This window comes from Columba livia, chromosome 2 (genome assembly GCF_036013475.1).
Source record: "Columba livia isolate bColLiv1 breed racing homer chromosome 2, bColLiv1.pat.W.v2, whole genome shotgun sequence".
In the NCBI taxonomy this organism is placed as follows: domain Eukaryota; kingdom Metazoa; phylum Chordata; class Aves; order Columbiformes; family Columbidae; genus Columba; species Columba livia.
The window spans coordinates 122,236,019-122,259,514 of NC_088603.1; the positions used below are offsets into that span (position 1 = coordinate 122,236,019).

General features: G+C 40.6%; 1 protein-coding gene across 2 annotated transcripts; it reads right to left on the minus strand.

The window, feature by feature from the left end:
- Positions 1 to 8,053: 8,053 nt before the first annotated feature.
- LOC102083489 (short chain dehydrogenase/reductase family 16C member 5) lies at positions 8,054 to 20,660 on the minus strand. 2 transcript variants are annotated; one of them, XM_005506495.3, is made up of 7 exons: positions 20,524 to 20,660; positions 17,219 to 17,561; positions 12,629 to 12,760; positions 11,520 to 11,619; positions 10,175 to 10,319; positions 9,483 to 9,608; positions 8,054 to 8,929 (listed from the first exon to the last, which is right to left on the minus strand). In XM_005506495.3, the coding sequence occupies exons 2-7, from the start codon at positions 17,537 to 17,539 to the stop codon at positions 8,836 to 8,838; spliced, it is 918 nt and encodes a 305-aa protein (XP_005506552.1). In that variant the 5' UTR covers positions 17,540 to 17,561; positions 20,524 to 20,660; the 3' UTR covers positions 8,054 to 8,835. The 2 variants fall into 2 exon arrangements, with proteins under 2 accessions (XP_005506552.1, XP_064909660.1); XM_065053588.1 differs by having other exon boundaries at positions 20,408 to 20,602.
- Positions 20,661 to 23,496: the final 2,836 nt, after the last annotated feature.

Sequence of the window (23,496 nt, forward strand, 5' to 3'; positions counted from 1 at the left end):
CACATGCTGAATTCTAGAGTCCTTCTGTCTTGGGAAGTGGGGGCAAAAAGGAAGATATGGAAGTATTTTCTCGTGGTCCCTTACACAAACTGAACTGATTTGGGAAACCAGAGCCTAGTTCTAGTGCAGTTTTCTTGTCCTGAGATAAAGCCAAAGTTTGCCTGTCATTTGAGAAGACAAGAAGATGCATGCCCCCGTTTGATGGTAGAAACTGTTTTCAACCCAGGCTACATGGTCAGAGTGGAAGTGTGGTCAATGGTCTTCCTCTGTAGAAACTACAGGTCAAAGTGATTTTTGAGTCATATTTTGACTGTAGCCAAGTGTTCTAAAGTGTTATACAGTCTATGACTTTGCTTTTCCTGCACTGTGGGTTAATGAATAATCCATGTGTACCTTTATCTTGCAAAGTTTAGTGTTTAATTGTTGGTTGTAGCAGATGGAAAGCAACTAATTATTACTGATTTACTTTTTTTAATTTTTAAAGTGGTATCTGATATCAGGCAACAAAATGTTGTAAGGTGGGTTAAATTGTAGGACTGAGCTATTTAACAGCTTACCATTGTCAAATGGGGAGACCCTGCTCCCGTTATCCCATCCTTTTGCCTAGGGACAGTCTCATCTTCAACCTTTCACCAGTTCTCACATTTGCTGGATCCTTCACTGATCTGATTAAAATTTGCTAATCCAGCAGGTTAAAGGCTGCTAATCCAGCAGCTTCTGTGGGGTTAATGACTGATCCTATGTAATTTCATGGTTAAGCAAAGTGATTGTGCAAGCACTGGGACATGTGAGCTACAGGCACCGCACACCATTTGTGGTTGCTGCCCCTCTGCTCAGTTCTGAACATTTAGGCCAAGAGACCTCCCGTGTTAAGCCTGGGTTGCCACCAACCACAGTGATGAGTCAAGACTTTGTGACAGCTCATATCCTCTGTGGCTCACCAGAGAGACCTCTAACACCAAAAGACTCCAAATGCATGACAGTGCATTCAGTTCCAGTTTTCACATCTAATTGTTTGACTTCTTAACAACAAAAGTCTGGAAAAAAAAAAAAAAAACAACCAACAAACCAATCTTATGAGTATTGCTTCCTGTTTTCTGAAGCTGAATCCAGAACAACGGTTTGGGTAACGATGATGAGCTATTTAAAAAAATTAAGTCTTTTTCCCTGCAGACTTTGGAATAAAAATTGTAAACAATATTTTGCAAATAAAGCTGCAGGCCTATGGGCTGTCCCTCCCAGATGGCATGAATTAGTGGAGGAAGGTCTGTTTTTCTTCCTTTCCGCAGCCATCCAGCCCTCACTGGGTTTTGGATGTGCTCGCCTTGGACAGGGATGACTCAGCTGCTGGTGAATCACCTGCTGAAGCACTGAAAGTGATATCTTGGCTCCTTTTTTCTAAAGCAACAGTGAGCTGTCAAGGCAGACTGGCAAGAAAATTGTCTTCTGCAGCTGGGAGAATTTTCCTGCTTGCACATCTAGATTTGCTGCAATGAGAGGTGACTGCAGATTTTACCGTGACTTCAACAATCCCTGTCAAGTTCTTTGTTAATGAAAGCTTCTCATTCATGATAGGGCTTTTCACAGCCACTGCTGCAAAGCTTTCTTTAGCAGAAGAGCAATCAGTGAATAATTTGTGTGATGTAACTAGAGAAATACTGGTCAGGCATGTTTCACTCTTTTCCAGTTGGTGACGTGGAAAATAATGGAATATTTTCAAACAAAGAGATTGTTCCCCAAAAGATATGGGATCTAGAAATCTTTCTAAAATCTTGCTGTTTCAAATTACAGTTTTCTGGATTATTGGTGGTGGTGGAGGGAGACAGCAGAAAAACTAAAAACACATAGAAAACTTTGCCAGGCTCTACATTGCCATGAGTCTGCACATGTCCATGTTAGGGAGAAAAACAAGGAGAACCTGTCATCACTGTGTGGCAAGTCTCAATGTCATATGCAAACAGGGGCTGTTTGAGGGCTACAGAACGATGTTAGTTTGCCACAATAACCTTCAACTAATTTGATGAATGGACCTTTTAGACTCTTTCTTTCAGTGTCGGTATCTTCTTCCCCTTAATAGTCAAAGAAAAGTAGTGTGTAAGCCAGCTGCCTGTTCTCAGTGGCAGTGGCACAAACCAACCCTACTGACAAGCAGGCAGACATTGTGAGAAGATCATCTCCCAGGTCTCTGTTGTGAACCGTGGCAAGAACCAGGATGCATTTTGTTCTCCATGTGCCGTGGTAGAGATTTGTACTACTAAGCAACTAACCAACAACAATTCCTTTGGCTGAAGTTAGAAGGAAATATAGTTACAGGTAGTTACTTTTGCTGCCCACCATCAAGAGGTTAGGATTTAATAACTGAAAGGAAAAAGCCTAAGCTTCATCTACAATGGTAATTATTTGGCTGGATGTTGCTTACTTTGTCCTTTTTGTTATATGGCTTAATATATATTTTGGGGATTGGCTCAAGAAAACCACAATTTCAGCTCTCCTCCCTCCTGTGTGGAGAGTAGCAGCATCATGGCCTCCTCAGCTGGTTGATCAGATCACCCTTTCCCAACAGATATTTCCTATCATCTTTGTCATGGTCCTCTGAGCCAAAAGCCTCCTGCAAACACAGTGGTGGTTAAATTCTCAGTCATGTAGGGTAGAGAAAACAGTGCCAGAAAGGATTATTCAAAGTTATGTATGTGCAACTCCTCATTGTAGCAAAGACAGAGGGTTTGTCACCTGGCAGGAACAAAGCTAAATGAACAAGTGTAATTCTATCTATTATTTGTTTTGGAACAAGTTTGATTGTTATTAACATTTTTTTGGGGGGGAAGGTCCAAGGACGTAGCAGAATCTCAATATGAGCCAGGTTTGCTCGTATAATCATGCTTACTCTCTCTCAATAAGCCTTCAAATTAGTGTTATGATAAGCGTGTTGTTTGAGAAACAGATACCAGATTTACTCAAAGGCATTCCTTCACATATTTTTCCATGAACATCCCACAACTTTAATATCAAACAATATTCCATTGTCTGGAATAGCAGACATTGGACCTGATGCTATTTGAGGTTCTTACATGCAGAGGTAATGTTCCAAAACATCACCACGTGCAGAATGCAGATGTCCATATATCTGCAGAAAAACTAATGCAAAGCTACACATACTACTCTAAACAGCATGTAATATTGTATACTCTAACACCATTCCAGACTCAGTGGAAAGCCACTGCTAAACTGCGTGCTTCATTGCACGACAGCACATAAAAATCTTAGAGCCAAACAAGCATTATCTTTGATTTGCCATTTTTTTGGTCTTTCTACCTCAATTCATTTTTAAAACATCAACCATTTTCCTGTTGGAAATCTCTAGACTAGTGAAGCTAACTATTTGCCATTCTATTTACCTTATTCTTAAGTATAACATATGTGTATGTAAGTTTACAGGTATTATTTTTATTATTTTTTTCTCATAAGACAGTTGCTTTTGTTAAGAGTGATCTTATTTTTTTAAGGGATAATACTCCATTTACAAGCAATCCATTTTGCTAGTTGTCTTTAAAAAGCTCAAAGATAACAACAGTCAATTTATAGCACTCCTTTCTCTAAGCAGACAAAATACAAAGGTTCTTAATATTTTCCATCCAAGCCTCCTTAGAGTCCAACTTGGGAGTGGTAACAGGATGAGAGCCAAGGAATTTCCAGAACTCTTGAAGTGCTATAATAGTAAGTCACTACTGACACAGTGCCATGAATATTTGGTTGATGAAAGTTAGATGCAGGACCATTCTGCCCCTGATTAGCAGATATTATCAATGTGTCACAAGCCAAAGCTTCTTGCTTGCATACACAGTGGGGAAAGAAGAAGAAGAAGGGTAGTTACTTCCCAAATTAGGAACAAACACAACCTTTCAGCACCCTCTGACTTCAAATACTCTCTGCAAGAAACTAGTTCAGCTACTGCCTTTTCTGAGCCTCTTCCTCACCTCAAGTCATTCTTCATTTAGGTTATATTTATTTTACAGTTTAAAGATTAATAAATCTTTTGATGTGAAAATGTTCTTTAAAAATATCTGTAGGTTTATAAAATCTGGAGACCAGTCCTGTGGCAAAGGGTGTCTCCCAAAACAGATTTCATGGAATACATGGGCATGAAGCCTTAATTAGTGCAGCACTTCCTTAGTCACCCTTGAAGCTCCAATGTTTTATGTGTAGGAATGTAAGAACAGACACAGCAGATTTCTTCAGGGTGATTTCCTGGATTTCAAAATGACCAGATCAGGCGCTTCAAAATAGCTAAGAGAAGTCATACTTGTTTGTAAAGGCATACACTGTTGTTCAATTATACCTCCTCCAAAATCCTCAGCCAAGGAATGGTGTGATCCCTGAACATCTCTCCTAGCTTGTTCCCTTCATATATGTGTATTTTTAGTGCTCCTTTCTGGATATTAAGAGATTCCTGCCTGTTGCTTTAGGTGGAGATAATTTCTACAAGCAAGCTCTACAGACAACAGCAAAAAAAAAAGAGGTTCTTGTCAAACAAGTTGTGTCTATTGGCACTGTAAACCTCATGCTATGAAGGTGCCGTGATCTAGGCTATGAGACCTGCTGTCTGCATCTATTGACAGTGCTGTTGCTGCTGCTCACGTTCTGTCTCTGTTGATTCTTCTTTTTGTGCCACAGCCAGGGATGCTGCCTCTGGACCTCAAGACATGGAGAAGAGGAAGCATCAGAATATGCCAGACCCTGTCGTAGGGCTTTGCATTTCCTAGGTAATTTTTGTAGTTTTTCCATCCTGGGCAGGAAGTCTGGAAGACCATCCCAGTACAAGTCCTGCAGAAACATGTTTCCATAGGTGTAGTTATTCACCACCTTGGATAAGAATAACATCTCTTGACACAGCTACACAAATAATCAAGGTTTGTTTTGATCAAGAAGTAACTACCTAGCAGACCCAACACTGCAAAGCACCTTGGCATGTAACCTATGACTTTGTCATACCCTTTTCTGTGTCTAGATCATGAGGACACTCTTATTCCTAGTGTGGATATTGCTGATGGCAAGGGAAGAAGGTGCAAAGGTTTTTTTTTTTCCCCACCCCTCTTCCCTAGACAAAGCTGTGTTTTCCTCAGGTATGCGCTATTTGCACAACTTCAGGGTGTGGGCTTGGTGGCTTTGGCAAGCTGAGAAAAGACCTGTCAAGCTGGAGACACCTAGGCCTACAGAGACAGTGTGTTATACACAGAGTGGACAAAAGCCACTGACCGTAATGCTCCCCCACCTATTGAAGCGTCAATGACTCTCTTAATTCTCACCAGAGTCCGTAGTTTTGCATTCTCTTGGAATATGTGATAGCTGTGGATCCCCAAACCTGTCTTTCCTGCTGGTCACAGCAAAGAAAAACTTGGTCAGAGAAGCTACATTATTTTGTTAAACGATTTACTTCACAAAGCCTATATTTTTGGACAGCTGCATAGCAAAGCATGCAGGGCACATCTGTGTTTTCAGAAGATCAACTACCCCGAAGAAAAGTTACCAGAAAAGAGGTATCTGCTTGGTTCCTTCCTGAAACAAGATTAGACCATGAAGATCAGCTTCCAAGCAGCTGCACAGTGCTCCTGCATTTGATTTCCAAATTCATAAAAATAAATAATAGAGCATGTATCTTAGCTTCTATTTATTTGTTGTTTTTCTCCTCAGACTTGTAGGATCCAGTTCCAAGAAAACTTATATTCACTGTGCTTTGAAGCATCAGAGGATAGTAAGATTTCTCCTACCCCAGGAATATAAACTCACATGGAAAAGAAACACAATAGACAACAAAATACCATGTTCTGGACTGTCTTTGAAGCACTGTGTCAGTGATTATCAAGCCAATGCAGCCATCACAGTCAAATTTGGGACCCAGTCATTTTGTTAGAGACTATTTAAAGTTTCAACCAATGGTCATGAAACCCAGAATTCCTTTTGGGAGCTGCCTGATGTAATTCAGAAAGCAGTCTCCCGCTGTTGTCAGATATGATGCTGTCAAAACGGGACATTTCATGTTCTATCTTTTTGTTTGCATCTCACAGCAACCCTTCTGTGAGGAGTTTACTTGCTGAGAGGAGGAAAGAGCCCTTCTTGGCATAAGGAAAATAATCAGTCAAGATCATTGTTATACTGGAAGTAAGCCGCCTTTTATTTCAGTAAGTTCATACGTCACTTGAAGATCTAACATTCACCCCTGAATACAGGGCAAGGATTTGCACTGCTTGACCTCTTGGATGCAACTCTACATCTGTTATGCCATCTCAGGAAACGTGGGAGATCAAAACCACCAACAGGATCCTCCAGTCACACAAGGTAATTTGGCAGTGACCATAACATTCAAAGCAGTGGCAGCACAAAAGCAATATTTATGTACTCCTACCAGGGCAGCGAGCTAGCTGAGATTTTCTAGTGAAGCTCTGTATGTTTATGCACTCAACCTACTACAGAACTTGTTCTAGAAAAGATGGGAACATACTGGAGTGAGTCCAGTGAGGGGCCATTAAGGCAGTTAAGGTACTGAAGCACCTGTCACACAAGGAGAAGTGAGAGAGCTGGAACTGCTCAGTCTAGAGAAAACCTTCAGTCATATCCAGTGAAAGGACAAGACTCAATAGGCACAAATTGGAAAAAAAGTACATTCAATTTAAACATTAATTTATTTGTTTTTAAACTGAGTGTGGACAAACATGGGAAGAGATTGCTCGGAGAGGTTGCAGAGTCTCCAGTCCTAGAGATACTCAAAACTTCACCAAACACAGTACTGACAACCTGCTCTAATTGACGTTGCTCCAAGGTCCTTTCCAAGCTCAATGTTTCTGTGAAGTAGTAAAGTCCCTGTGGAGATGGACTTCTCTGGCACACATTATCAGGTATAATCCTCCTAGTGGTGTGACAAACCTGAACCTGCTGAGAATCCACAAACCCCACAGCCAGACTCACTGCTCTTAATCTCCCTCAGCAGAACATGTTCACAGAGACACCAAGAATAAAAAGCTACTTGCTCTCACAATCCATTTCTCCTTTGCTCCAGAATTCTGCACACCTAGTATTCCACAGTTATAAGGAAACATGTGCTCTGTTAGTATAAAAATGTGAGGAGTCTGCAACACACAGATACAGCACACAGTTATTGGTGGTTAACTTTGTGAACAGAGCACATATGGATAACACATTTAGGCAGTATCTGTTTTTTAATTAGTGACTTTCATTTCCTGAAGTATACTGTAAAATGAGCAGAATTTCTGAGGTAGAAAAGCTGCAGATCGGAAAGGACAATAAGAAATCTTGTCTTCATCAGTCTGAATTCTAACACTCAATCCATCACAAAGGTAAGGCTATTTTTAACAGGCTTGTTTTTCTCAGTATTTCTTGCTCATCAGTAGTAAAGTTGTTCTGTGTAAACCTTTCTCCACTTGTAAACCTCACTAACTGTATGGACAAGGAAAATGAAGGTAGTTGCTAGGCCGACATGGGAGAGAGGTAAAGAATAAAGGGGGAAAACACCAACCCCAAAACCTACACCCTTTTATCTATACTATTGTTCAATCAATTCCATACTTATGCATTTTAGTCCTAGGTTGCTGATGTTACCAATTGCCAGTAGAACACTGTGACATCAGGACAGCTTACAGCATGCGAGTAAATGACACAGATTTAAGGTACAATTTTCCTTCTTCTTGTTTTGGGTTTACCAAGTCAAGGGAGCTTAGTTTTCTAAGCAGCCATAGTCAAAAATGTCAAAGATATGTCCAAGATAAATCAATAGTCCTAAGAGTAAAGGGAAAAACCAAAACAAAACCAACAAGTCTCAGACATGAATAAGGCAATCTGCCACCCAGTTCGGAGTGGCAAAACAGAATGCTGTTCCTCAAGCTATGGCTGTAATGATCCAATTCACCCCAATTCTATCAGCATCATTCCTTTCTGAAATAACCCCAAGAGAAGCCCTGATTATGTAATGTAATACCTTTGCTCTTAGTAGCTCATTGTCTTACTTGTCAAGATGTTTGATCACCCACCTATACTGGCAAGCTTATGATTTAAAAATAGAAGTTTATTTTGCTTAGAAGACAATTTTTTTTTTTTTTTCTTAAAACATACAAAGACTCTACTACAAAGTTGCAGTCATAGTATTAGCTCTTAAAATAAATTAGACAAAAAGTAGATTAGCAGCACAAATACATAATTTACATCTTTCCCCATCCCTGCCCTGGCATCCATAGTCATCTGTGAGTCCTGAGATCACCACCTTTAAAAATTTAATACATTCCATTGGTTTTGCCCAACACAGCATATACTTTTATTCCACAAAACTTCCATTTGTACAAATTTGAATCTGTTGTTTCAGGAAACTCCTGAATTCCTCAGCTCACCAGGGAACAGTAATGGCACCAGCAGTACAGGCCCCTCCTCATGGTTCAGTGAATGGCAGCAAGAAGTCAGGCCCACTGGAGGCTTTCTTGGCTTCCGGCCAAATACACGTGTCGTCTTGGCCTTGTCTCCCCCCAAGGCTGCTAATTATTAGTTTGTGATGCAGGATCATTTTTAAGGCATTATAACAGACATAACCAAATGAATTAATTTCAATTAATATATTTCCATAATGAGGTGAAAAGAAAATAGTTCCCTGAATATAAAATAAACTGAGTGAAAGCTGTTGATTAAAGAGCCAAAGAAAAGCAATTTCCTTAGAAATTGTTACTAATGAGAAGTGAGGCACCTTAAGTTCACAGCTGTTAGAGAAGCAGACCTTTCCCACCGCCTCCTTTAACAATGTCCACTTTAGAGTAGCTGGTCTCTGACTTTTGCACTTCTTCAGTCCTTCTTTGCTCGACCTTTGAAGGTGTCCATGATATGGAGGTAGCCAAAGTAGTCCGCGAAGAGAACAGCTACTTTCACTGGTACGAGACTGTAAGGTAGGGGAGTTGGAGAGAGTGAGAAAACAACCAACCAACAAAAAACAAAACCAACACAAAGCAGACATCAGAAGAGTTGTGCAGTTTTATCACAGAATTAATTTTACCTAATACTGTCAAAAACTGTATATTTTCTAGAATATAGTACCACTGGTCCTCTCAAAATATCCATTACACTCATTTGGCAGCCTGAGTTATTGGACAGACCAGTTTCCCAACCTGCTTTGCAACAGAGTCACAAGTGCCATAATGCTGGGGCAAGACATCAGATCCACCATTACTGAGAAGAAGCCCCAGACTCTACAGCCCGCAGTAAAACTGGACCCCAATGGAGTCAGCAAGTGGGAGTTAGACATTTGTCATTGTTGTGTGGCCCAAGGGCAAACTGAACCCTAGAAACAAAAAAGGAGAACTCCAGAAATGTGCAGAATTTAATAAAAATTCACACCAACAAGCAGAAGCCTGGTTTGCACTTTTAGGCAAAAACATAGCTGAAACATCCCTGGACAGGAAAGAGAGAGGAAAAGAAAGACAGACATAACTTACTTTCTGAGAGCAAGTAAAAAATAAAGACTGCGTGGTAGCAACAATATTTCTTGGTCCCGCCGAATAGCAGTCATTATCTTTTCAGCCACATACTCCGGCTCCAGAACAGGAATCAGTCTTGGCCACCTGGAAAACATTTCTTACTATAGCACAAATTGCTTGGGATTCACATTTTGCTCAAAATAAGTCCCCATTTTTCAGTTAGTCAACTAAAAGAATAAATAAATACCACAAATCCTACAAACAACAGAACCTTCATTGTTAGAGAGTGAGTGGCCATTATTATTTTCTCTTCGTATGATCTCTCAAGACAAATCCATAGTCCTCATATGAAGACACTCTAGGCTTTTATTCAGCTCCTAAATTTTGTCATTATAAAAGTATACTGAGCTGAGCTATGCCACAGATTCCAGGAGGTGAATGGTGGTTTAGAGACCAGAGAGGACAACTGGAACATTCAGCTTCCACAGAGGAAGGGACATCAATTACATTCCACATTTCAGCTTAAATGAATAGTAAAGTACCAAGGGCTTTACCATATGGGTTACCCAGTCACTGGACAGCACCGTTAACAGCCATCCTGAAAATAACACAAGCAGAGAAAAGCCTAGCTTGTGATTTTCATAAAGGAAATGCGAGCACATAACACGCTAAATGCGCAAGTTGCACAGAAACCTTAGAAGTTTACTCACTTGGTTCCACAGCCATCAAACATTCCAGTGTTTATGATGTAAGGACATACAATTGTGGTTTTAACACCAGTTTTTCCCAGATCTCTCATCTCAAAATCAACAGACTCTGCAAAACCAACTGCTGCAAATTTACTTGCACAGTAATCTGTAAAATAAAAAAAACATGAATTGCAGTTAAACATTTTAATTTACTGATTAACCTTTACTAAAGAGGTTCAAGTGAGTCCTACCACTGAACATGTACACAGGAGCAGTAACAGTTTTTGATAGAGGGATGAAACTATGCTCTAGGAAGTAAACTACCTAGTCACAGGTTTATGGGTTTTTTTTTTTTTTTTTTTTTTTTTTTTTTTTTTTTTTTTTTTTACAGTATACAACAGCAGCACTATAGTACAGAAATTACATATACACAGTACCAGCAGGAAATTACTCTCTGATACTTTGCAGAGTAGGAACTGTTTTCAGGATTAGGTTACTAATAAAGTTTGTCTTTGATGTTATTTACTCCTTTATTTTCCCTCTCCAAAGCTAACTGTTCTAGACTGGCAGACAGTTTTCCACTTTTCTGAGGGTTTCTCCTTGCACTCCTGCTGTCACCCTTCCACTCTCTACTTAACAACAGCAAATTAAATTATCTTTTCATACCAGACTTTACATTTGAATCCATGCACTGGCTTCTTATGCCAACTCAAGCTTTTGAGACTCTCTACTGCAGTTTCAACTTGAAACTCAATTTGTCTTCATGATCATTGCCCTGAAGCTAGATTTCTTTTACTGCTATGTCACCTTATCTCATTTTCCTCCCCTTTCGCATACATTTTCCAGAAATGACTTCTGCGTTTGCCCTCATCTCATCACATCTCATCATTGCCCTCAACTCATCACCTTCCATCACTGTAGGTGTCCTCTTGAATGAACAGCTGAGAGACAGAGAATGCAAAATGAGATCTCACACATCTGCCTCTACCACATCTGGATTTCAGTAGTTCTTTTAATCAGGGAAACTTCCACAGGACCATGCTTAGCTTGAGAACATGCTTCCCCACCAAATACCTGCGGGTTCATTTTAAGAACATTGAAGTTCTCAGTTTCCAAAGTTCTATATGGCTCCTAGATTCCCTAATTGCCTTGGCAGAAAAACCTGCTTCACATCACTGCTAAACATCTGGAAATCTCTTTTGAAAGCAATGGTCTGTTTAAGATCACCCGGTTTGAAAGTATGACCATTTCCTTTACTTATACACAAAGATCCAGAAAGTCAAAATAAGGATTTTTTTTCATGAGTATTGATTGCAGAGTTTAAATCCAACCATTGTCTAAATGAACATTAGCTTTAATATACTACCTGAAAGTCCATTGACTCCAGTCAGTCCTGCTGAGCTTGCAACACTAACCAAATGCCCATGGTTAGAGGCCACCATGGCTGGCAGGAAGGCTTTGTAAGTCTGCAACGTAAGTCAAAGTTGCAATGAAACATTTTACTAAGTAAGATAAGTGCTACAATGTTTTGAAGGTGTTGTTTTTAAACAAAGTCTTCTTAACAGTTTAAATAAGCTTCACCTTCCATTATAGAAAGGAAAAAAAACTCAAAAAAAGAAGTTTGTTGTTTGAACTATAACCCTCAGCTCCTAAACTGGAACCTTCCAGGCCCCATTGGTACCACTTTTTCCTTAACAGAGACAGATGCTAACTTGCTGAAAGCTAAGGATACAGCTTCAGCTAGTTGTTAAGTTTCTTTCAGCCTAAAGCTCAGCCCTGCAATATTTCAAGTGTTAATTGTTCACAGCAAATTTTGTAAAATGGCAAAATATTGATTTCATGTCTTCCTTCTAATTAATTTAATATTTCTGATTAAAAGTATTTATGAAGACACTGGAACATGTTTTAATATCCTCTTTGCAATTCTTTATGATAGGAACACCACATAGGTGACCTGCCTTCCCTAGAAGGAAGAAAAATACAAATTAAATTACTCTTTTTGTTCAAAAGCCCCACTTACTATTAAGAGCATTGCCTGAACATGTGGTATTTCTTACTAAAACTTTCATAACCACAAGGCAGTTAGAACTCTAATAGAATTGAACACTTCTGCTACTAGAGCAGCAACTTTTAAGCTGGGCTTGCTTCATATAAATTAATATTGAGGGATTTTAACATACGATTAGCTTTAGAACTCAGTAGATAGTAAACTTCAGTTCTTAAGAGCATTTCCCAATATGACGCAGTTTTGCTTCCACCTACCTACCCCAGAAGTTCCCAAAAGATCCATTCTTCCACCCTCTTTTTATTTTACAGACTCACAGGCATAGAAAGTAATTTCTTGTATCACTTCTGAGTGAACTTACAAGGAGCTGTATATCCTTGCATATTTACCTCAATTCCAAAAGGCAAAATTAACACTGAAAACATGTTAAAAGGATATTTTAGTATGTATATAGAAAGTACAGGTATTACCCAGAAGTGTGCCATTATGTTCACTTCCATGGTTTTTTCCACGAGTGAATCTGGAGAATCAATAAACTTCTTTCCAGTTACAATACCAGCGTTGTTGACTAGGATGCTAACGTCACCAACTTCTTTTTTAACCTAAAACAAAACCCCTCAAGATATTATGCAATAAATACAAAACATTCTTTCAAAGTTTTAGATGTGAAAGCAAGAGAAATATTGCACATTTCAACTAAATGGAAGTTATTATGCTTATTACAGATCCAAACACCTCAGGTTCTTGCACATTCTCACCTGAGGTCTTTTTTAGAGCTGTGCTTACAACTGGACTTTCTTTTGGAGGTACAGAGCCCAACAGCTCCACACAGGCTTCTGCTTTCAGCATCTCTGGTTCTTTCTGCAGCTCTTCCAGATAAGCCCTTAATGCAGTGAGCCTAACTAATGCAACAAGTATTTTGCTACAGCAAACCCAGCTTAAAACCAATGAGCAATTCTGTTTGAGGGCCATTTCTAGGCTTTGCAGTGAAACAGCACATCGATCCTCGGGTGAGTTCACCAGAATTGGGTACATCAAATCTATGTGAGGGCTGCAAGAACCTAAACTTTCACTTGTGAGGCTCCTTCCATTAGACTCAAATCCTCTTGTGTTTTCCACAGTATAACTTGAGCACAGAAGCAGTGCTGCCGTTTGACCTGAAGGCTGAAGTCAGCATAGCACAGCACTTGAGTGTTTTGATGAGCAGAAGGAAACTTGCATTCCCTGTCAGTAACATTAACTACCTGCATCCCAACAGTCCAGGGATTCCTCTCTCCCACTCTACAGGGCAGCAGCTACTTTGCAGCATCTTAATATTTCAGATATTTCAAGATTCTTCATGCTGTTTTCTGACCGTGACTGTTAAACGCTGATGTATTACACACTAGTTTTTCACTAGTGGTAATTTTATAGAATCATAGAATTGTTTTGGTTGGAAAAGACCTTTCAACCATTAATCCAGCACTGTCAAGGCCACTGCTAGACCATGCCCCTAAGAACCTCATCTACATGTCTTTTAAACACCTTCAGGGATGGGGACTCCACTTCCCCGGGCAGCCTGTTCCAATGCCTGACAACCCTTTCCGGGAAGAAACTTCTCCTAATATCCAATCTAAACCTCCCCTGGCACAACTTCAGGCCCTTTCCTCTTCTGTCACTTTTTACTTGGGAGAAGAGACTGATACCCAGCTTACTACCACCTCCTTTCAGGTGGTTGTAGACCACGATAAGGTCTCCCCTCAGCCTCCTTTTCTCCAGGCCAAACAGCCCCAGTTCCCTCAACCGCTCCTGACAAGACTTGTGCTCCAGATCCTTCATCAGCTTCGGCTGCCCTGTACTTATATTCCACAGCACACACCTTAAACCAGACTTCCTTACAGCTTTCCAGGGGAGCAGATGGAGTTTTCTGCCCTTAGTGTGCTGGAATTTGAATGGGTAAACAGCCACTTTCGGTAAGAACTATTCCTCACATGGATAGGTAGTAAGAAAGACCACTTGTAAAATAGATTTCCTCCTTACAAACTTTTTATATATTCAAATATCTTGTCTACTTCAACCAACAAGAAATGAGAAAACTGTAACAAGGGTAGTAGTTCGTTATGAAAACTAAACAAAACATTTTAGGACACATGCGTTCACAGAATGCAAAAGCCTTACAGGCTTTTGAGGCTCACGGTGCAGAAGTTTGTTTCTAGGGTACTCGTTTCAATTCTAATACTGTACCAGAATCTTTATAAGATAGTTCCCAGAAAATAAGTTGGCTAAAGAATAATATCTACACATTTAGCTTAGTAAGAACAAGTATAGTTCTCATTTTAACTCCAGATTGAGAATTTTCATGAACAGACTCACTTGAGAGAACAGCTATAGGCCAGCTGATATCAAGATGTTGAGCCAGCTCTCAAACGGAGAATAAAAATATTTAATGCAGTATTTGAAGTACAGTTCATTAATCTGAGCTATCTGGGGAAAAGGAAATTGGTAGTCTATATGTTGTTTAATTTGTGATTTCCAGATAAAGTGCTAAAAATGCTGATCAGTAGTTTTGGGAAACCACATTGTTTTTATGCCATCTTGCCATATGGTCACAGATCATGGAATCTAATTTCTTAATGGTACTTCCTTTGCTGGGTGCCTACGGTGACTGAAGAAGGCACAAGCAGACCAGGTAGGTGAGCGTGTTTAACAGTAAAGAATTAAAGGATAATTTATCACTTAATCCTTTATTCTAGCTTAATTTCCTCTTATACAGAAGAGCTTTTATTGGCCAGATCCCCTTTCCAACCTCAGTCATTGCTCACACATCCTTGTCTATTTTGCTCCCAAAAAGTTGTCATGTAACAATTCAAATATTTCTGAAGCAGCACCATGTGATCTCCACAGGCAGCCTTAGCCTGGTCACCAACATGAGCATTTGTGCAGGGCAGGAAAGCACGTTCCAAGTGTTTGTTATAGGCCTAGGTGAGGCAAGCATTACACAAACAGCTGATCTGGTTACACATCTTCAGGTATTATCACTATTTCTTGTTTGTTTCTGCATTTGTTTTTTATTGAAGTTTAGTATTGAGAAATTCCCATGATTCCCAAACAGCATCCCAAAGTGTTTACTTCCTAAGAACCACAAACCCACCCGTAACTGCCTACAAGACATGGAAGAAAGCACTGGATGATTTATAGGTAGCATGAAATTCCACCAGGAAATGTGTTTCTACTCTTGCTCCTCTGAACAGGAAAGAGAATTCTCAGAAAAGTGGAAAACTGTCTGCAAACTGTCATCATGACTAACAAGCAAGAAAATAAAAGTGGATAAGCAAAAAAGTATCATGCAAGAGAGATCCTGGAAGTAAATGTGAGTCCAGATGTGATTTTTTTCCTGGTTTCTCTGTGTGGCTGATAAAGTACCTAAAGCAGGTATTTCAGGTTCATGCACAATTCATTTTGGCTGAGATTCTTTTACTAGGCACAAAGTTTTCAACCATACCCTGCCCTGACTACATGAATTTTCTTTACTATAGTATTGCAATACTGAAAGTCATTGTGTGAAGCAGAATCACGGTGAGGGAAACAAAACCTGGAACCGTGTTGCCTCATCTTGCAAAGGCTGCACACTGTGAGCCACAGTCATTAAGTAAACAGCATTAAGTAAACAATGATACCAAGCGCTAAGTAATACTAAAGTCTTTTTGTCACTGAGAAGATAAGAAAGTTTTCAGCATGGTTCTACATCAGTTGTCAGCAGGACACAACATTTCTGAAATAAGAGTAGTAGGGTATTTTCTTCTGTGTGGATCAGCAGGAAGATCATTAGTGGACCAGCTGTTAGTGAACAGATGAAAGAAGATTATAAGCGAGGAATCATGCACTGAGACCCTCTGACCACTTCTTTGCTCCTGTCTACCTCTGTTTTTAATCATCCCTAACCTGTGTCACACACATACTACACCCTCTTTTTATATTTGGCCAGAAATGGTCTGCTACTGCTTTTCTCCATGGGACTAAAGCACAAGCCCTTGAGACCTCAAAACTGAAGGTTAGTTTTCATCTCCTTCATTCCAGTGTCCTCCACACTGCAGAACTCTGTTCTCCACTCCTCCCAATTCACCAGTTACAGGCCTGTGGTAGGACTCGTGTGATTGCTCTGCAGGGGTGGCAGATGCTCAGCTCTGCTGGTGTAACGGGGCTGCCAGGGGGACAGCATCATCACAACACAAAACCAACAGTACCAGCCACTAAGAAGCTGCAGGTCATGCACAAGCTTCACTTATCACAAACTTTCCTCTAGTCATTTTTGCACAGCTAGAAAGAGGCAGAATGCTGGAGCTTCTTAAACAGCACCAGAAGAGGGATATTATTTCAGCCAACAGATGTTCCTAAAGACAGCTCAACTCTTTGAGAATTTATCCTCACACAAACACTCACTGTGGAAACTTTCTAGTCCAACAGTTAAGTTTAGCAACATTTTAAGCAAATGAGAACAGGTTGTTATAATGGAAACTGTTAAGCAATTTTAGCTTTTGGCAATTCTACTAGTCTGCCCAAAATATCTAACCACATGCTATATTTACAAAGCTCTTCAGAAAGGAAAGAAAGAAATATTTAAGACTTCAAGGTACATTTATTACTTGTGATAAAGCAAAGTCTGCAAATAATCTATTCACAGCCATGGAATTATTTAAAAATTGCCTAAGCAGTTAATCCTTTTTACAACGTATCATCTTTAGGGTTTACTTTTGGTAAAAGGCTGCCAGAACTTGAAATACTGCTTTAGCTTCAATAAATTTATTTTCTTCACTTCATTAGTAAGTGCTTGCTCAGTAACTTGTATGAATGAGAAGCTATCCAGTTGCAGTTAGCTACTGAAAGAAAGAACCGGCTCCTTTTATTTTTAAAGCAACAGAGGTACACAAGTCAACTCTAAAAACCAGTATTCTTAAAATAGGTAGCATGTGCAATACATTCTGAATTAATTAATTTAATATCTTGCTTTGAAGTCATTAAAACTCACTAAACATTATACACGTGTGCATGCATTCAGAACAGCCACAAATAAGATACTTTACCTGATCAGCTACCTTGTAGACATCCTGCCTTTTGCTGCAGTCACAGATGTAGGAGTGTACTCGCACTGCTCCATTTTCTCTGGCCAGTCTACTTGTCTCCTTGAGCCCCTCTTGATTGATGTCCCAGAGAACCACTGTGGCTCCAAGTCTGGCAAACTTTAAAGCTAAGAGTCTTCCAATACCACTTCCCGCTCCTGTTATTAATACAATTTCACCACTAACATTCTTCTTCGGTTTAGGCACAATCAAGAACACTAGTGACTCCAGCAAGTAATAAACAAGAAGTCCTATGGCTCTGCACGTTTCCAGGAAGAAGTTCATCTTCAGGCTATTTTTTTGATACCTAACAAAAGAAAATGTTGACAGGGGGAATAAACCATAAAGAGAGAAAATGCAAACATCAGTATTTCAAAACTGAAAAGCATTTTCAGATGCACTCTAAATACTTTCTCTAGCCACCTTTCTGAGTGTTGTTTCAGAAAACAGCCCCCTCCCCCCCAAAAAAAACCCCAACAAACAACAACAAAACCAAAACACAACCACCGAAACAACAACAAACCAAACAAAAACCCCAACACATACACAAACAAAATTAACCCAAAACCTAGAGGCTTATATCTTCTCCTCTGACCCATTTGTGCTGTTTCTGTATCATCTCCAGGTTATTCCTACTCTCCTCCAGAATGCAGCACACAAATGATTTACCATTCAACAGAGGCAAGAAACAGCTCCCCTCATCTATTTTAGATATTCCCTGCCCCTCACATCATGGGTTAACATCTGCTCCAACACAATGAGGACTCAAAAACTAGAATTAAAAAAGCGATAGCTGCTCCTCCAGCATCTGAAGCAGAAATGCGTGGCAACTACAAATCAAAACTCACAGCTTCATCAAAGAACTGTAGTGCTCACAAGCTAGTAGTTCAAGTTAGGAAAAAATTCTCCTTTTAGGACCACGTCTTTTTTGCTTTGTAAGCACTCCTTGTCATCAAGAAATCACACACAGACCAAGTCACAGCCTCAGTGCTGCTGAAAAGCTGCCAGCATAGGGAGCTTTAGAATACAATAGGTTTAGAAATCTCCAGAGCATACCAGGTAAATTACTGGCTGTCACTACCAGCTGCTCAACTACGGTAATACCACTATTGAGAGTTCTCTTTTGCAATTGATTATAGTGTTTTATTTAGAAATATATTGCAAAGCTGTTTACTTTCTTTCCTTCACCTCCCTGCATTAAGCACATGCCATTGGTTTGAATCATACCACTTCAGGAACACGCATCACAGTAATACTGACAACACACAGGTATTTAGGTCCTTTAACAAATGCTATTTATTTCACAGTGTACAAATGCTACACAAGAAATGCATCCTTGGTCAAAGCAGGTTTTAATCTTTGACTAACTGTGATGCAAAGGATTAATATCTTCCTTCTCAGCTAAAGGCAGAACAGGCTGGTACTTACACTTCAACCTTTAGCACCACATAGCTACTTTGACCACACCTCTTAGTTAACTTTGCTGTTTATGTCTATAGGTAATTGTGTCTGACAAGTGCCAAGAGATAAGTTACTTAGATCTCCGCTACTCTGAGCAAAGTTCATGAAATTTAGCATGCGGACACACACGTGTTATCATGAGTCTTGGCTTTTGTAAATGGGAAACAAGGCCAGTCCTGAAGAGGGATCAGCCACTGCTGGAACATAGAAGGTTATTTCAGAAAGTTTTTTGGCAGGAAGATTAGGACATCTTAAAAGTATTCTGGTAACAGAAAAACATTCATTAAAAAGAGTGGGTAGGGAAACAAGCTCTTCTTTCTGAAGGAGTCACAGTGTGAATGTTTTCTGTTGTTTGTTTCCTTTAAACTGAGACAAAATGTGTGCAGAGGTTCTGGCACAGATGAAAGACAGTAACACCAATTAGAAATGGAAGAAATATCAAATCAGCAGAGAAACATTTTTCTAGAGCCAATAGCAGTATCTCCTGTAGTAGATTCTCAGAGCTATATAGCTACTACAGATATAAGCAAAACTATAGTTATACAGGAAAAGTGCTATTAAATTTCATGTACACCAAAAAAAAGCAAGTTTTTGGAAACACCAGTTATTTGCTGGGTCTAAAACAGAAGCCACAAATCTTCAAAATAAATGCAGTTGCTGAGTTTAACCTTATTACACTAACTTAATGAACTAACGTAACATTCTCTGTTTGCATGAAAGGAGATTGGTATCGCTGGAGTAGGTGGGGATGTTACAGTTAATTCCCTGGGGAAAAACAAGAGGCAATTACCTTCAAAGTATAGTATACAATTTGACCTAAACACAGTTTAGAACTTCCATAAGTAACTTACTAAGTAAAATAATCTCACATAGAACAGAGGCACATTATATCTTAGAGAAATACTGACTTTCTCTTACTGAAGTAGTTGTTTTAGGCATGGAGACCACAGGATACTTTCTCTTACTTTGGTGAGATGCTTAATTTCCACTGACACATCTCTCACCTAACCCAGCTTTCACTAGGCCAAGAGTCCTCCATTCTCACCGTCTCACTGCATTAGTATTTCTAATTACACCAGCTACTGTAACCAAGTATATCCATACAGACAATTAAATTAGAGAACACGCTTGGCGAAGTTTGGGTCCTCAACTAAAGTGAGCAGGGATCTATTCGCAGCATACCTTTGGGACATGTAAGATCTCAGATGTCTTTTTATATTGAGTTATTAAAGATTTTACAATGGCTTATCAGACAGATCTCTTGTCAAGTGCAGACTTTGCCAGCACAGACGTGTTGGTACACGTGCAGACTGCCTGCTCACCAAACACGATGGCAGAACTGAGGCTAGCATCTGAACCACAAAGCTAGCCAAAGGGATTAAAGACTGATCACACAATCACCTGAACAGTTTGACAAGCATGAATTTTGAGGGCTGTGACCCCTCAAAAACATAGTGGTCCCGCAGCCAAGACAGTCCACAGACTGAGGTGCAGCGATACCCTCCCCACCACCCAGACGACGCAGGACTGTCTAACTCGTCACACGTCGTCTAACCCCGTTAGCTTCATAAAAAAATCCCCAGGAGTGGTTTTCAGCAGGGTGTACAGCTCACCGTCCCCCTCAGGCCCGGCTCCCCGCACCGCCCGGCTGCCTGCGCCCCCACCCCCGCGCCCTGGGAGGAGGACCGGTACCGGCAGGAGGCTGGAACCACGGCTGCCGCGCCGAGCCTCAATGCACCCCGTTCCATCCCCTAAAACACAAAGCTCCCAGCACCGGGACCCCCGCGACCGCGGGTACGTCCGCCTACCAGGCTGAAGAACAGCGAAGACACGTCCGCCTGCCCGGCGGCTCCCGAAACAGGCGAGATCAGGCCGAGGAAAACGACGAGGGCAGGGCGGTGCCTTTATGGCGGCAGCCCTCCCCGGCGGGGCTGACCGGATGCCCGGGGGCGGGGCGGACAGGCTCCGTGCTCGACGGTGGCGGCAGCAGCAGGAAGCCGGGATGGAGTGGGCGCTCCGCCGCCCGCGCTCCGCCCGGGGCTGCCGGCCGGTGGGGGATATGGCGGAGCGGGGGTTGTTGTCCGCGCCCGGCCCGGGCAGGCGGCAGAGAGCTGCGGGGCTGTCCCCGGGAAGGAGAGCCGCGGCCCCCTGCGCTCCTCGCTGGGGCTGTGCATAGCGCCAGCGGTTCGGAGGACGTAGTCGCTGGTTGGAGAGAAGCTCTCGTGGCGGCTCCCCACCACTTTCCCGTAGTTGCCTTTTTAAAAAAGCAATACTTGTAAGATGCTTTTGATTTTTTTTTTTTTTTTTAAGAGAAAGCTTCTGTTGGAGAGGTGATCCACTGAGAGAAGGCGGATTTTGTGCGGCTGGACTAGGTCTGTGTTGTAGGGCTGGTGGAAGCATTGGCCCAGGTGGCCTGTGGGAGCGTTGGCACTGAGGAAGAGGAGGACAGCTACATAATACTATATAATAACGAAGATGAAACAGCAATTCATAATATGAGCTGCTTTAGGCAGCCTAAAAAATCAGCCTTCTGAACCAGTGATATCCAAATAAATTTTGGGAACTTTGTGCACAAACACTTTCAAGGAGAAAGGACGGAAAAAACACTTGTGATACATGCTGGTGAGAGAGCAGGTTACTTCCTTGCTTGCCTTGGAACAAATAGTCAGCAGGGTTTGAAAGGTGCTGTACTGTTTAAATAAATGCTTTTGTTGTTTCCCCTGCACATTCTATTTAAAATCTTGTTGAAAGAGGTCAAAAGGTCTTTTCTTTCAGGTACGAAGTTTTGGGTCAGGGTCTAGGCTCTTGACTATAGACTGCTGTGCCTTTAAGAGCTATTGACGGGAGAGAAATTAACTGCTGGATTAGAACATTTTAGTGAGAGCTAATGTATTATTGTATTAATACAGTAAATCCAGGAGGCTGATGATAGCCAAACAGTGATACTGATGAAATTTGGGTTTGACTGCTTCCTTCTTGTTGTGGATTATATTGTTTACAGTGGCTTGGTCAAAGTAAGGAAGTGTAAAAAGCACCCATTCATTTAATTTTCATAAAGGTTTAAGTATGTGCTTTGTAGTAATACTTGGAAATCAATAACATTTAACATTGAGACTAACCTTATGATTGGAGGCTAGAAGGTGGGAGACTTGGCTCCTTTCCCAACATTGTACAAAGGTTTCCTGCAAGTAATAAACTCACTGAATAAAACTTGCTGAAATAAAACTCTACTTGTCTGTATGATGAAAGGCTAAAATTAGCCTTAAAGATAACCTTCTAAAGACTGTTAAAATAGTGTCTTCCACAGTCTGAGGTCAGAGAAGACCCAAATGGAATTGTTACTCTTGATTCAAGTTCAGAAATTGAATTACCCTGATTTGTATTAGATGAGGATGTCTCCCTCTTGCCACATGCTATTTTTGGAGCAATTTGTGAGTGCTGGCAAAATCCCAGGAGTGCACAACTGGGACTGGTGTTGTTTGTGTGTTTTGTGTAACATCGTGCTGGATGTTTTCAAAGAAACCCAAGGTCATTCAAGTCATAAGAACAAGTTTGAGGAACTTTGTGAGTGCTCTCATTTTTGCTTGTCTGTAGTACTTGTGCTACATAAGTGTATTGCTAGTCTTTACTTGTTTTTTACCAAACATTGTACTGTATTTTCCTCTCCCTTAATTTCCAGAAAGCTCTTGGCATTTGTTGTCAGGTAGATACTGGCACCTCTAGTGAAACAGTGTAGCCAGTAGCACACCAAATTGCTATTTATGCTTCATGTGAATCTGTGGTAGATTTTTTTATTACATTGACCTGACATCACCACCATTTAATTTTGATTACGGATGTGTCACAACAAATGAGGCTAAAGCAAACAGAGAATAAGGGTTGGTCTAAGCTAGATAAATGCAACTGCATAGTGACTAGGATACTCATCTGCACTGTGGAATTATAACAACAACAACAGCATGGCATGCTGTTGGAGCCATACTCTTAAAAGCTCGCTCATTTTTTTAAAAATGTCTATCAAAGCACTCAAAATATGATAAATATTTTTATATAAAGCATTAATTATCTCCTACCTACCCCAGCTGCTGAAGCGGCATCGTGTAATATGCTTGTAAACACTCTTTCTGCTTTCTTTTAACTGGCAAGAAGTAGGAAAAGGAGTATAGGTGATACCGCTGGTACTTATATACTGTGATTCATTCTGTATGTCTATTGTGAAACTTGTAGAATCCAAATAAATTTACAGTGGCCATGTCAGCTGCTTTAGCAATTGCAGGTACATCACTGCAGTTGCAGCTTACACAAACTTGTCTTTAGTCCCATTGTGCAATTACCAATGGGAGAGTGGATCTGAGTTTGAAAACCTGTGCCTTGCTAATAGAAGTCAAATGTCTCCTGTGTTGTCTATGAAGGAAGTAGGGCAAACACCACTTAGCCAGAATTCTTCAAAATGGGCTATTTTTTTTTTTTCTTACTCCAGCAGAAGACAAACAGCTGAGGCAAAGGAGATTCCAGTCAAAAGGAAGGATCATCATCATGAATGCAGAAGACTGAGTTGCATTCTGGATTTTCATTTACCATATGTGTTTCCTTTGAGTCATATTTACCCTCTCACAGGAGTTTACTGAATTCTAGTTCCTTCTGTCAGCAGATTGAAAATACAGGAATTCTAGAAGTGACAAGCTTTCCCACTGGTGCTCCATTCACTATGTTTGGAAAGAGCGCCAAGTCCTGTTTAGTGAGGATAAGGGGGTGAGATGTGCTGCACTAACATCTTCTGT